The sequence below is a fragment of the Balaenoptera borealis genome, assembly GCF_965194805.1.
Source record: "Balaenoptera borealis genome assembly, chromosome: 6".
Lineage (NCBI taxonomy): Eukaryota > Metazoa > Chordata > Mammalia > Artiodactyla > Balaenopteridae > Balaenoptera > Balaenoptera borealis.
The window spans coordinates 6,803,378-6,818,798 of record NC_138863.1 but is presented as its reverse complement, the minus strand read 5'-3'; the positions used below and the strand labels follow the sequence as shown (position 1 = coordinate 6,818,798).

General features: G+C 44.2%; 1 protein-coding gene across 5 annotated transcripts in view; it reads left to right on the top strand.

Annotated features, from left to right (window-relative positions):
• Window positions 1-15,421, top strand: part of DGKD (diacylglycerol kinase delta) — a 108,453-nt gene that overhangs the window by 14,687 nt on the left and 78,345 nt on the right. For all 5 annotated transcript variants that reach the window (XR_014245635.1, XM_082395521.1, XM_082395520.1 and 2 more), the window contains exon 2: window positions 15,221-15,331. Coding sequence is in view for 4 of the 5 variants with exons in the window: in XM_082395521.1 (XP_082251647.1) it covers window positions 15,221-15,331 (111 nt within the window). In the remaining variant the exon portion in view is untranslated. The remainder of the gene's footprint in view (window positions 1-15,220; window positions 15,332-15,421) is intronic.

Sequence of the window (15,421 nt, the reverse complement as noted above, 5' to 3'; positions counted from 1 at the left end):
AGTTATAGTCTGATTCTTTTTCATGCTCAGATTGTCCCCATTTTCCCAGGAGAGCCCCTTCAAGCTGGCTCTTTGGTCTTCGAGCACTTGCTTGCTGTGTCACGATCTGTCTTTCAATCTTCAGGATGGAGCCCAGAGGTGGGGTTGCAGGGCAGAGGGGATGGCCCATGTGTGATGCTGTCCTTCTCTCTCCTGTGCCTGGGACAGACAGTGCCCAGTGATTTCAGCACATCAGGCTGGCAGCTCTTTGCTTTCCTTTTTGGGGCAGTATTAATAAATGAGGTGGAAAGCTTTTGTCTTCTCTACCTCTGATTATTGCATCTCCATTTATTTTGTGTTCCTTTTGGGTGGTTCTTATTATTTGTAGGTTAGATAATCTGTCCCTTCACCACTCTGTCCATGAGCTTTTCTCTCAGTCTTTTCTCCTCTCCACTGTATCCAGCAGCATTCTGTGGGCACCTCAGTTTTGTCCTGTGCACCATCAATGACATTTTCTGCAGTGTGCATTTCCCCTGTAGCCCCTTCCATGTGGATTTAAATTCTGCTGTAGTGTGATTATTTTTGTTTCCTATCCTAATCATGGCCTGTATCTTAGCTTGTTGTCTTTTAATTTCATATTGTTCACATTGGTGCTCCCTGTTCTTTAAAAAAAATTTAACTTTAATTTTTTAGTAGAGGCACATATTTTCTAAAAAGATCTTCTGTTTTCTGTAATAATTCATTTCAGATTTATGTATGTGCTTTATGGTATATCTTCAAACTCCCACCTCCACTTTTTTGTTTTTGTTTTGATTTATTGATCCTTGAATGGTATTTGCTGCTCTGTGGGTTTGAACTGCTGTTAGCTGTGTGCTTGGCTCTGGAAGAGATGTGAGTCCCGTATGAAACTGGGCCGAGGTCCAGTGACTCTCCCCGCCATCTCGGTCTGAGTAGTGGGAGGTTTTGGGTCACCTGCCACCCATTTCTGGCTGGCTCTGCTCTTCTGCATCTGAAGGTGAAGGGTGCCTGGTTTGTGGTGGTTTTCCTGGGCCTGGCTCCTCTGGCTCCACGGTGGTGAGGTACACCTCAGGCTCCAGGATGAGCAGTGCTTTGTCCTTGGGGCAAGATGGAAGAGGGTCACCCTTCCATCACCACTTTCACTTCCAGAACTTCTTTATCCCCCACATTGAAACCCCTTCCGCATTAAGAAGTCATTCCCCACTCCCTCTTCTTCCTCAGCCCCTGGCAGCCACTACCCTGCTTTCCATCTCTGTGGGTTTGCCTGTTCTGGATATTTCACGTAAATGGAATCATAAAATATGTGTGTGGCCTTTTGTGTCTGGCATCTTTCCCTTAGCATAATGTTTCAGGGTTCATCCATGTTGTAGCGTGTGTCAGTACTTCATTCCTTTTTATGGCTGAGTAACATTCACTGTATGGAATAATACTCCATTTGTTTTATCTGTTTATCTGTTGATGTATATTTGAATTGCTTCTACCCTTTGGCTATTGTGAGTAGAGCTGCTATGAATACTGTTTGAATGTCTGTCTTCAGTTCTTTCGGGTGTATACCTAGGGAGTGGAATTGCTGGGTAATTCTGTGTTCATCTTACTTAGGAATTTCCAAACTTTTTCACAATGGCTGCAGCATTGTACATTTCCAACAGCAATGTTTGAGGGTTTCAATTTCTTCACACTTGTCAACACTTGTTATTTTCTGCCCTTTCTTCCTTCCCTTCTCTCTCTCTCTCTCTTTTTTTATTTTGATTACGGCCATCCTGGAGGGTATGAAGTGGTATCTCATGGTATTGATCTGCATTTCCTTAATGACTAATGGTGTTGAGCATCTTTTCACGTGCTTGTTGGCCATTTATATATCTTATTTGGAGAAATGTCTATTCCAGTCCTTTGCCTATTTTAAAATTGGGTTTTTTTTTGTTGTTGAGTTGTAAGAGTTCTTTATATATTTTGGATAATAGACAGTTATCAGATACACGATTTGCAAATATTTTCTCCCATTCTGTGGGCTGTCTTTTCACTCTTTTTATTTTTTAAAAAATTTTATTGAAGTATAGTTGATTTATAATGTTGTGTTAGTTTCTGGTGTAAAGCAAAGTGATTCATATATATATATATATATATATATATACACACACGCACTTTTTCAGATTCTTTTCCATTATAGGTTATTACAAGGTATTGAATATAGTTCCCTGTGCTATGCGGTAGGTCCTTGTTGTTTATCTATTTTATATATAGCAGTGTGTATCTGTTAATCCCAAGCTCCTAATTTATCCCTCCCCCCTTCCCCTTTGATAACCATAAGTTTGTTGTGAGTCTGTTTCTGTTTTGTAAATAAGTTCATTTGTATCATTTTTTTAGATTCCCCATATAAATTATATCATATGATATTGGTCTTTCTCTCTCTGACTCACTTCACTTAGTATGATACTCTCTAGGTCCACCCCTGTTGCTGCCAATGACATTATTTCATTCTTTTTTATGGCTGAGTAATATTCCAGTGTGTTTGTGTAGTGTGTGTTTGTGTATGTGTGTGTATGTATATACCACATCTTCTTTTTTTTTTCTTTTTTTCATTTATTTATTTTGAATCTCTGAAGACTACAAATCATATTGACCACATTGAATTTCAGTGGAATTCACCCTGACCTTCAAGAGTAGGCCTTTCAAAGTTATAGTTTTAAAGAGAGAAAAAAAATGTAGTGAAAGTTTTTTTTTTTTAATTTTATTTATTTTTTTAAACAGCAGGTTCTTATTAGTTATCCATTTTATCCATTCATCTGCTGGTGGACACTTAGGTTGCTTCCATGTCTTGGCTATTGTAAATAATGCTGCTGTGAACATTGGGATGCATGTATCTTTTCGAATTAGAGTTTTCTCTGGTGATTTGCCCAGGAGTGGGATTGCTGAATCATATGCTAACTCTATTTTCAGTTTTTTAAGGAGCCTCCATACTGTTCTCCATAGTGGCTGCACCAATTTGCATTCCCACCAACAGTGTAGGAGGGTTACCTTTTCTGCTCACCCTCTCCAGCATTTACTATTTGTAGACTTTTTAATGATGGCCATTCTGATTGGTGTGAGGTGGTACCTCATTATAGCTTTGATTTGCATTTCTTTAATAATTAGCGATGTTTTATTTTATTTTACTTTTTATTTTTTTCCTTGGTCACACCACGCAGCTTGTGGGATCTTAGTTCCCCAACCAGGGATTGAACCTGGGCCCTCAGCAGTGAAAGCACGGAGTCCAAACTACCGGACTACCAGGGAATTCCTAGTAATTAACGATGTTGAGCATCTCTTCATGTGCCTGTTGGCCATCTGTATGTCTTCTTTGGAGAAATGTCTACTTAGGTCTTCTGCCCATTTTTTGATTGGGTTGTTTGTTTTTCTGATATTGAACTGTATGAGCTGTTTGTATATTTTGGAAATTAAGCCCCTTTTGGTCACACTGTTTTCAAATATTTTCTCCCATTCTGTAGGTCATCTTTTTGTTTTCTTTATGGTTTCGTTTGCTGTGCAAAAGTTTATAAGTTTGATTGGGTCCCATTCATTTATTTTTGCTTTTATTTCTTTTGCCTTGGGAGACTGACCTAAGAAAACATTGCTATGATTTATGTCAGAGAATGTTTTACCTATGTTCTCTTCTAGGAGTTTTATGGTGTCATGTCTTATATTTAAGTCTTTAAGCCGTTTTGAGTTTATTTTTGTGTATGGTGTGAGGGAGTGTTCTAACTTCATTGATTTACAGGCATCTGTCCAGCTTTCCCAACACCACTTGGTGAAGAGACTGTCTTTTCTCCATGGTATATTCTTGCCTCCTTTATTGAAGATTAATTGACTGTAAGTGTGTGAGTTTATTTCTGGGCTCTCTGTTCTGTTCCATTGATCCATATGTCTGTTTTTGTGCCAGTACCATGCTGCTTTGATTAATGTAGCTTTGTAGTATCGTCTGAAGTCTGGGAGGGTTATGCCTCCAGCTTCGTTCTTTTTCCTTAGGATAGCTTTGGCAATTCTGGGTTTTTTGTGGTTCCACATACATTTTATGATTATTTGTTATAGTTCTGTGAAAAATGTCACAGGTAATTTGATAGGGCTCACATGAAATCTGTAGATTGCTTTGGGTAGTGTGGCCGTTTTAACAATATTAATTTTCCCAATCCATGAGCATGGGATACCTTTCCATTTCTTTGAATCAGTTTCCTTTATCAGTGTTTTATAGTTCTCAGCATATGTGTCTTTCACCTCCTTAATCAGGTTTATTCCTAAGTGTTTTATTTATTTATTTTTTGATGTGATTTTAAAAGGGATTTTTTTTTTTTTTTTTTTTACTTTTTCTTTCTGATATTTCATTATTAGTGTAAAGAAATGCAGCTGATTTCTCTGTGTTAATTTTGTATACTGCTGCCTTGATGAATTCATTTAATCAGTTCTAATAGTTTTTGTGTGGAGTCTTCAGGATTTTCTATATGTAGTACCATGTCATCTGCAAATGATGACAATTTTACCTCTTCCCTTCCAATTAGATACCTTTTATTTCTCTTTCTTATCTGATTGCTGTGGCTAGGACTTCCAACACTATGTTCAGTAGAAGTGGTGGGAAGCCTCAGCTTTTCACCATTGAGTACTATGTTGGCTGTGGGTTTGTTGTAAATGGCTTTTATTATGTTGAGATATGTTCCCTCTATGCCCACTTTGGTGAGAATTTTTTTTTATCATGAATGGATGTTGAATTTTATCACATGCTTTTTCTGCATCTGTTGAGATGATCATGTGGTTTTTGTCTTTTCCTTTGTAGATGTGGTGTATCACATTGATTGATATGTGTATGTTGAACCATCCTTGTGAACCTGGGATGAATCCAGCTTGATCATGATGTAGGATCCTTTTTATGTTTTGTTGAATTCAGTTGCTAATATTTTGTTGAGGATTTTGTCTTTTCACTCTTGATGGTGTCCTTTTATGCATAAAAGTTTAATTTTGATGAAGTCTAGTTTATTTTTTCTTATTTTGCTGGTGCTTTTGGTATCATATTTAAGAAACCATTGCCAAATCCAAGGTCAAGAATACGTACACCTAAGTTTTCTTCTAGAAATTTTATAGTTTTAGCTCTTATGTTTACTCTTTGATCCATTTTGAGTTAATTTTTCCATATGGTGTGAGGTAGGGGTCCACCTTCATTCTTTTGCATGTGAGTATCCAATTGTCCCAGCACCGTTGGTTGAAGAGGACCTCTTTTTTTCAACTGGATTCTGCTTCTGAAGCTCTGTACCTTCTAATACATGAAACTAGCTAATGAACTTTTTAGGATTGGTTGGTAGTCTTGACCATTTTTTTAAAAAATGTATTGTTTATTTATTTATTTTGGCTGTGCCGGATCTTCGTGTGGCATGCGGGATCTTTTAGTTGTGGCATGCGGACTCTTAGTTGCGGCATGCATGTGGAATCTGGTTCCCCAACTAGGGATCGAACCCAGGCCCTCTGCATTGGGAGCACAGAGTCTTACCCACTGGACCACCAGGGAAGTCCCAGCCATTTTGGATTGGTCTCAGTAAAGTGGTTCTTAGTAGAATTATTGTTATGGATGATAATAATACATTTACACATTTAAAGGGTTTAAAAGGAAATATCTGCATTTCAGAATTTTTACTGCCATAGAACTCTTCTCCATTTCACGTTTGAGAGTGAATTCAGTTCTTTCTATGGTTTGGGAAGATGTGAAATAAATACCTCCTTAAATCCAATCCCATTTGAGAGTTTTTGTATTTGAACTCTTTGATAAAGATGGACTAGTACTCAGAAGCTGAGTGAAAAGGAAGTCTGGGAAATTGTTCTTTATCGCCATTCTCTCTGTGGTGGCTCAAAGTTTTCATGTACTTTAAGAGGACCCAGGTTTGTCAAGACTGAGGTGTGAGTCTAATCGCTTAAGTGTATTTTTACAGTCTACTAGTAATATGTTCTGTGTGTCTTTTTGTATTTAACCAGTATTGTGTATGAGCTGGGAATTTGCTGTTTATAGAAGCCTTGTAGCTGCTTTGCCCTCTGGCAGCACATATGGGTATAACCACTTGGGGAAGCGATTTGGGGGACACAGTGAAAAACTCCAAGAAACTGCAGACTCTTGCCTCAGTAATTCCACTGGTGGGACCCTACCTTGAAGAACTAATCTTAAATATGAAAAAGCATCATGGGCAACATGTTTATTGCACCATTAAATATAAAAAGTTGCAAACCTGGAAACACTTCAGTTTAACAACTCAGTGAGTTAATGACATTAGCTGCCACCTGTTTGGTGCTGGTCCTACACTGAGTACCGTGCGTGGGTGGTCTTACGAACTTCACAACTGCATGAATGTTGCCACGGGGGTGCTGAGGCACCCAGCAGCACGAGGCCACACAGCCGGGAAGTGGCAGAGCAAGGAGCTGCCCTTGGCCTCATCAGCCATTCAGGTGATGAAGGAAAGCAGTACTTTGGACAGTACTTTGTGATGTTGGGAAATCAGAGAGGCAGTGTGTATAGACATTCAGCTGTGTGCCAAGGAGGTGAGAGTTTCCAAACTGATGTCAGGGATCGTGCTGGTGGTGCAGTTGGGATTATTTTTATTTCTTTTCTGTATTTTCTAAAATGAGCGTTATTATCTTATACTAAAGAAAACAAAAAAGCATAACGTGTTACCCTTCAATTGAAGATTCCTTACAGTAAGAGCGTCTGTCTTGCCACGGATGCTGTGTGTTAGTAGAAGATGGAGACGAGTCTGCCCTAAGTTGCTTCTCTGGAATGTCCTAAAACACAGCTGAACAGTTTGAACTGTTGGGTCAAACAGATTAAATTTAAGGAGCCAGATTTGTGAAAACATAGGATTTAAATTTCATAGTGTCCTAATAAATGTGTATATTATGTGGAACATTTTAATTATGTTCCCATTTGTTTAAACTTTTAATTCCTGTGTTGAAAATAAATCTAAGCTTATGTAAGCAGAGAGTTCAAGGTCTTGGTGTAAATAAGGTACAGTTTAGCTTGGTTGAGACTGTTTGATATATGAAGCACTCAGTTTCTTAGATTTGTTCATAATTATGTCAGCATCCTTAAGCATCTAAATAAATGAAGTAGAAGTAGGCTGTAGAGAAACAAAACATAAAATAAAAGCAGATCTGGTCACAATGTATCGTTTGGAAAAGCAGGTTATTAAATAATCTGTACATTATATAACCCCACTTTTCTGTTTTATTTATATACTGAAAACACACTGGAAGGATATTATCTCAGGATGTTAGTGGCAGGTGTTAGCAGTGGCTGGACTCTTGAGTGTTCTCAAGTAAAGAAAAAGTAACCTCCAGTAAGCCCGTCAGCCTCGAGTTGGGCTGTTTAACGCTGGACTTTATTTCCACCTAATGTCTGAAAATGAGCGAGGGGACAGCGGGTTGAGCGTGTGTCCAGGGAAGAGGAATTTGAGTAATGATGGTTAGGGTACTGTTTTACATTTGTGTAGCCCTTTGCAGGGTCTAAGCTGTTTTCTCAGGCATTTTCCACTCTGTATAGCACCTTCTGGGGGGGATTGAACGATCAGGAAACTGCGGTAAGGCAGTGGCTGCCTTTAGCCTAAGAGGTAGCAGCTTCAGGCCTTGCGTTCAAGCCTCTGTTGTGTTTTGTTCACATCTGAGTTTCCAGAGCACCCTGTCTGTACCCCTGTAATGGAAATTTCCAAACATACACAAAAGTAGGGAGAGGAGTTTAATTAATCACCAGTCCAAACAGTTGTCAGCCTTGCGCCTTTCTTGTGTCATCTATCCCCAGCCCTGAGCCCTGCTTTTTTCTGAGTATTTAAAAAGCACATTCTCAGGGTCCCTTTTACTTTGTAAAAGTATCCCTCTATCAGCATGCAGTTTCCTTAAGGGTCAAGGGTCCTGTCTTTTTCATCATCATATTCCTAGCGGTGCTTGCACTAAATGTTCAGTAAATATTTGTTGGAACAGAGAGTGCGTTTCATTCCACAGGTCCGTGGGGAGATGGATTTTACTGTCTAGGCTCACAGAGGCCGGGTGAGTCTTTGGTGCCTTAACTGAGCCTCCGTGTGTGTTCGGAGGCCAACCTTGAGGGTAGGGGAGATGGCTGTGCCTTGAGACATGCACGTCTGTCCACGTGCTCACCCTGGAAGAGTGGGTTCCTTTCACTCGATATGGAAGTGTGGAGAGAGTTGGAATCAGACACACCTGGGTTTGCAGCCCCGCCTCTGACCCTTCTCTGCAGACATAGGTCCTCTCTGGACCTCAGTTTCTTCATAAGTGAAAGGGGGTAGTAACTCTTCACAGGGTGGCGAAGACTGGCTGAAATACTGATGAGAACTAAGTTCCTGGCACAGAGCAGGCACGGCACGGGTACCGACGCCGTCTCCTCCTCGCCCGTCGCTGTGAAGTGGGAATGTTGGCAGTGCCCCCCTTAGGAGGTGGTTGTGCGGATGAAGCGGGGCCGGCCTTGGAAGGCCGTGGGCGTGGGCCGGTGCTCTCTCCCCTAGGTGCTGCTGCCCTGCGGGGGCTGCGCTCCTGTGCGAGTCCTCTTTAAGACGACGTGCTTCCTCCCCTGTCTGGTCTGCTCTGTCCTCCTCTTTCCCCGTAGGTAACCATTTTCATTATTTTATTATTTTGGTTTATTCTTTCATTGTTTCTGTTTGAAAATTTAAAAATAATATATGCACATATTTGCTTTTAATTTTATTTCTGTCTATACACACACCCACAAGTATCCTTTTTACGCAAAAGGTAGCATACTCCATACATGTTCTGAACCTTTCTTTTTTCACTTAATATAATCTGGAGATCATTCCATAGCTGTATAAAGATCTTCCTCATTCCTTTTACAATGGTGTAGTATTCTGTTTCCTGAATGTACCATAGTTTATTCAACCACTTGGATTATTTTCAGTCTTTTGCTATAATATTTTGTAACAAATATCCTTGCACAAACCTCATTTTATATTTTTGCTAGAGTGTCTGTGGGATAGGTTCCTTGGAGTGGGCTTGCTGGATCAGAGGGTAGATGCACGTCTGATTTGCTGGGTTTTGCCAGATTCTTGTCCTCAAGGTTTACCTCATCCTGCAGTCGGACCAGCCTGTTTCCTCACAGTCTCGCCCAGAGTGTGTTGCCTTTTTTTTTTTTTGTCAATCTGATAGTGAGAATAGTATTTTAGTTTAGTTTCAATTTGGTTTTCTCTTATTATGAGCTAGGTCGAGCATCTTTTCATGTATTTAAGGGCCATTTAAATTTATTTTTTGTGAAATGTACTATTTTAATTTTTTTGTGAAATGGCTGTTCATATTTTTTGCCCATTTTTTCTATTAGGTTGTTAGTTTGTTCTCAATTTTTAAGAACCTTTTTATAGATTAGGGATACTAGCCCTTTATGATATTTTGCAAAAAGTTTCCTCAGAATTCTCAGTGCTGGGCACTGGGTAATTAAGATGAATAAGATCAATAAGACAGCCATAGCCCTTGGGCCTCTCTTGATCTGGCGAGGGACACAGCCTCATGACGGAGGGTCATAGACTTGCCAACAGATATTTTTGGCCTGACTAGGTTCTAGGTTTGAATTTCAGGTCTTCCATTTACTAGCCATGTGGCCTTGAGTGAGTTACTTAATTCTTCTGACTCCCAGTTTCCTAGTCTATAAAATGGGAATATTACTACATGCCTCCAAAGTCGGCGTGAGGATTAAAAGATGAAAATGGCTTGTATGTATGTGGTAGATGCGGTGGGCACTCACTTAGTAAGCGTTTAAAATAATCTATTGGTCTTGGGTATGCTGTACATGCCTGTGTTTTGTGAACAAATTATTTTCTGGTTGTTTCCTGTTTATTCATTACGGTATTCCTAAGCCCTAGAAGGAGGTTTGAGATAAGAGTAAGGAGGCCTGATATTTCTTTTGTGGTCTGTTGTTAGCTGTTTAACCTTGGACAAATTACTCAGTCCCTCAGTGACCAGTTTTCTTATTTGTCACTCAGAATATTAGTGTCTGTCTCATAGACCGTAAGTGTTTGTTCTCTTAAGAAGGCAAATAGATATAAAAATGCTCATGAAAATTTCAAGTGATGTGCAAATTTAAAGTAACACTTTTTTTTTTAATTTATTTTTGCTGCGTTGGGTCTTTGTTGCTGCACGTGGGCTTTCTCTAGTTCTGGTGAGCGGGGGCCACTCTTCGTTGCGGTGTGCTGGCTTCACATCGCGGTGGCTTCTGTTGTTGCGGAGCACGGGCTCTAGGTGCGCGGGCTTCAGTAGTTGCAGCACGCGGGCTCTAGAGCGCAGGCTCAGTAGTTGTGGCGCACGGGCTTAGCTGCTCCGTGGCATGTGGGATCTTCCCGGACCAGGGCTCGAACCCATGTCCCCTGCATTGGCAGGCGGATTCTTAACCACTGCGCCACCAGGGAAGCCCCTCTCTTCTGTTTCTTTATAAGGTGTCTGATGGCCAGAGTTTCTCAGTGGGAATAAAGTTGGTTTTAGCAATCTTATAGTTTATGTTTACTATTTTAAAAATCCTATTTAAGAGATTTTTTCCAGTCCTAAGGTCATAAAGAAATTATCCTATATTGTCTACTGAAGCTTTTAAAGTTTCTCTTTTTGCACTGAATCTGTTGGCCACCCGGAAGTGATTTCTGTGTGGTGTGTGAGGTACGGGACCAATCACACCTTACCCCTTAGATGACCTGATGTCTCAGCTCCACTGACAAGTCCCTCTCTCCCCAGCCTGCTGTCACACATCACGCTTTCAAACCTGTGAGCATCTGTTTCTGGGCTTGGATCCCCAAGTTCTACTTCTAGTACTTTGCTCTAAGGAATAGCTCAGGACATGTGGAGATATTCCATTATGGCAATAATCTTTGAAGCATTGTTGATAATATTGAGCAGGAAGCGTTCTAAATGTTCCAGCAGTGGGAGTGTGTTGAATGATATACACACATCACTACAGTGAAATACTCTGTAGCAGACAAAAATATATTTACTAATACGGCAGGCTGTTGACAACACATTAGGACAGAAGCAATAGGAAGTTCATGTACAGTACAATTCCAAGTTCATAAAAAGTTAAGAAACATGCAAATTAAAAAAACAACCTACCATCTTTGCTTCCTCCCATCCGGGTCACATTCATTGCACTTTGATCTGGCTTCGCCCTGGGTCAGGTCGAGAGTCTGCTCCGGTGGCGGGTCCTCAGTGACTCCTCACGGACCTCTCCTCTGGCTCCTCCTGGGCCCCAGTGATAACCTCGCCCGTGCACTCGACCTCAGCCCTTAGCAGATGTCATCCACGATGCCTTCTTGGTGCTTTCTCATCTGCTCCCCTGGTTTTGTGCCACTGCCTTCTTGTCTTCCGTTTTGGACTCCTACCTCCTCTGTGCACCTGATGTTCGTGTCCTGGGGTTCCCAGTTCCTTGAGCCTCTTCTCATTCCACTCCTTCCCCGTAAGGGACTTCATTGAGGTGTCTCCCCCTTAAATTTTATCTTGTGCCCCAACTGCATTATCTGCTGCTGGCCCTCCACTCAGCTCCCCCTGGCGTCTCTGGCGTCCTCAGAGTCAGCACGTCTAAAACGAAGGCCACATCCTCCCCCAGGAGACCCCTCGGGGTCATCCCCTTCCCCCGTCTATGGTTTGTCTTCTTTTAAACGCTCTCACGCCCGTGGCCGTGCCTCATCCTCCCAGGTGCTCCTCGTCGGCTGCCGTCTTTGTGAGAGTTTCTGGAGTGTTCTGCCTGCCTCCTGGTTTCACCCCCACTCCCTCTCCTCCACATTGTGGCCAAAATCATCTTTCTTAAATAAAATGTACGTCCTGAGATACCGCCCCCTGATTTGGGGCCCCTGTGACTGGGAGGTCTGGCTGTCAGTGATCTGGGCCCTTCGCCCACCGTCCCAGCCCTCCTGGGCTCTGCCTGCAGCCCGTAGGAGGCTGTGGACCTCTCTGCCTGGCCTGCTCAGACCCCTGCTCACCTTCTTAAGACCTGCTCTGGGAAGCCTTCCCTTGTGGGGGACTTGCTCCCTCCCTGGCGTCCTGTGTCCTCCGTCCTCCTCCGGTCTGAGCTGTCCCTGGAGCCCTCTGAGCCACTGCTGCTGCGTGTCTGGGGAGGGCACGAAGGGAGGGTGAGAGCAGGAGCTCCCACTGCCTCTGCAGAGAGGGGTCATCCTCCCCCGTGACTGGGTGAGCAGGGCCCCAGCAAGGCAGGCCTGACCTCGCCCTCTCTGCCCACTGGTTTGCGGGCTTTTGAAGGGCTTTTCCGGAGCTGCCTTGCTCCGTTCTTTGCGGCTGAGCAGGACGCCTAGGACCCGAGCTTCGCCTGTGCCGGGTGCCTGGGCCGCCTCACCTGTGCGCTGGGCGTGTCTCTCTCAGTCAGTAGGCGCCTTTGGCGCAGGCCGAATACCCTGCCACCCTGCCGGCTTCCATCCCACAGCCCAGCTTGGGATTTGCATCCTCTCCGTTTGGAGGTGGGCCAAATGCTCCACTTCCCACTTACTTGCCGCTCTGATTCTCAGTGCCTGTGTGTGTTGCAAATCTGTCCTTTGTCCCTGATGGTAATGAAGGTGCCCCGGATGGCTTGAAGGACAGAGTTGGCCCTGTCGTTTGCGCAAAGAACTTGACAAAATGATTCTAAGAGCCTGGCTGAGCAGCATAAGCGACCGGCCCCCCTTGGGTTGGGTTTGGGCTTCTGGTTCTCTGCTCCGCTGGGCGTGAGGAGGAGCCCTGCCAGCTGAGCCGTTTCCTGTGGGTGCTGCTTACAGGCTGCCAAATGCAAAGCACAGCAGATTAGTCAGGGGTGTTCTTTTCTCGACCACTTTTAGTTCATTGCTTTTGACTGAGTGTTAAAAATATTCTGCAGCATATCTATAGTCTTCCACGAGCAGTGAATAGGAGAAGAAATGCAGTTTCTGAGAAAGCTTCAAAGAAATACTGGTCTTTATCTTTTCCCCAGCCTTTTCCGCTGAAACCCACCAGAGTCTTTTTCTGAGCATTCTTGTTCTATAAATAGAACAACAGCTCTCCTTGGGTAGCCCAAGATCACAGCTCTCATCCGCTCTCTGAAAGATGTGTGTGTGTGTGTGTGTGTGTGTGTGTATGTGTTGGAGTGGATTTTGGTTTAATTCTGCTTTTCTTTTATGTGTGACATGTGTAGCGGGAGATGCAAGAAAAATACTCTAGCATTTATCCTTTAAAGATAACTTCTTATAACTTTTCTGGGTGTGGGCTTGTTGGCTTTGTTGCCTTTTTTTTTCTTTTTTTCTTTAATTTGCATTTGGGAAAGAGATGGAAGCACTTACTTCCTCTGCAGAGGTAAGGAAGATGTTTGGGGGCGAGGAGAGGTGACTTGGTCTGTGAGCGGGTCCTGTGGGCTCCAGAGGAAAGGCTCTCCTGGAGAGTAGAGCAGGCGTCTTGTGTCTGCACCACTGGGCACAGTCGCTGTCCTGTCTTTGAAGAGCACATTGAAATAGCATCACCACGTGCACTTGGGTCTGAAGAGAATCTTAGGAAACAACCTAGCAGTCCTTCCGTATTGCAGACTGGTTTATATCTGGAGCTCCTGGGACCAGAGGTTGGGACTTTCTCTCTGCCGTGGATCGGCACATGTCTCTTACCTTGATCTTGGGTGATGTGTTCCTCTCTCCTTAATTACCTGGAAGAACAGTTGGTGGCCTGCTCAGAAGTAAAGGTGAAGGTGCACGCCACAGAATGAGTAGGGCGGTTCCTCAGTAGTGTTCCCCCCCCCCCCCGAGTTGATTCTCTAGGGAATTGGAAGTGGTTGCTCTTTGTGCTGCTGGGCCAGCCCTGACAGCGCAAATTCCATCAGACCCAGCATGGGGTCGCAAGCTGGCGTGTGCAGCCCACTGTGCCCAGGAAGCTGCAAGAGGACATTGTGTGGCGGGGATAAGGGGAGGAGCAGTGCTGCCGGCCTCCTAGGACACCCGGAGCGCGGGGCTCTCACGTGGGGTCCTGGTGCACAGCCAGGTGCTGGTGGTGTGTAGGGGGTTGTCTTCAGCATTCTTCTACGGGGGGTATCAGTGCATCGCGGGTTCCACTCCCTCCCCATTAGGAGCGGGATGATGGAGGGACCAGGCAGCACAGACATCTGCTCTTGCCTCTGATACCTTGGGGTGACGTAGGGTTTCTGTGTCGGGTTTCATCGTGTGTCGTCTTAAGTGGCCACAGACGCCCAAGTGCTTTGTACAGCAACTTAAAAAGTTACCTAAAGTGCAGAGCTCTAGGGGATTAGGTAATTAAACAGAAGCTTCTCTGGACCCACGTTCTTGTCCTTGAACAGAATTTTTATACATTCTACCTCCATCGCATGGTGGGCCTCCGTGTAGAATGGACATTTGTTTAGGTGTGTGCAGATGCTGGAAGCTACGCACTTGTTTCAGGGCACCTTGTTTATTAGTTTTGACTGTGTTAGTGGCTCTGAGTAGTTCAACACATCTAATGATCAGGTAGGTCCTTGAACTTTTAACTCGTAAGTGGTGTGTAGGGCTCCCTCCTCCTGTGTGGTAAGTGCCCGGGAAGCAGCTTCGGGAGAAGCCATGCCCCATTCTTGGCTTTAATTGAGCCGAGCTGAGTGGACTGCTGTTCACCTCATGATTCTCTTTGAACTCCTGCTTGGTGGTGGGTTGGTCAGATTTTGGGGGTGGAGGAGTTTTAGTGACTTTGGCAGTGGCTCTTCTCTGTGTTACAGTGTGGGTAGACGCACATGCCCAGCCTGTGAACAGGGGTGAGGGCCCAAGGGGGCAGGCCTGGAACTGCACTGAACCCATAGCAACCTACATCGACAGTTTTGGCAACAGGATCCTGAGAAATGGCAGGAGGCCAGAGAACACGGAGACGGGGCCAAGAATAGCTGAAAAATACCAAATGCTGAAGTTGGAGAGAGCACTGGCCCGGGGCCACTAACGGTGGTCCTGCGCCCCACTTCTGCTGACACCCCCCCCGCCGGGGCATATGCAGGGCACACCTTGGGCCTCTGACACCCCCCCATGCCCCTCCCCCGCCACTCTGGCACGCCGTCGCCCTCTGGAGGATTGTGTCACCCTCCCCGGCTGCCTGCTCAGCCTGTCCATAGGTCAGGGTTTGGGGAGAGCGTGAAATAGTTCTGTTAGGCCATCGGCCCATGAGAGACGCAGACGCGCCGGAGTCAGTGGACAGGCGCACGGCGCCGTGAAAACACACGCTCATGAGTCCTCTTCTGTGCTTTCAGACCGTCATCAAAGAGGGGATGCTGACCAAACAGAACAACTCATTCCAGCGATCAAAAAGGAGATACTTTAAGCTTCGAGGGCGAACGCTGTACTATGCAAAAACTGCCAAGGTGAGATGCAGTGGAGGAAACTTAACGAGAGAAAACTCTCCGAGGAGCTGCAGGGAGAGACTGGGTTCTGCGTCCTCATCTTGGGAAAAA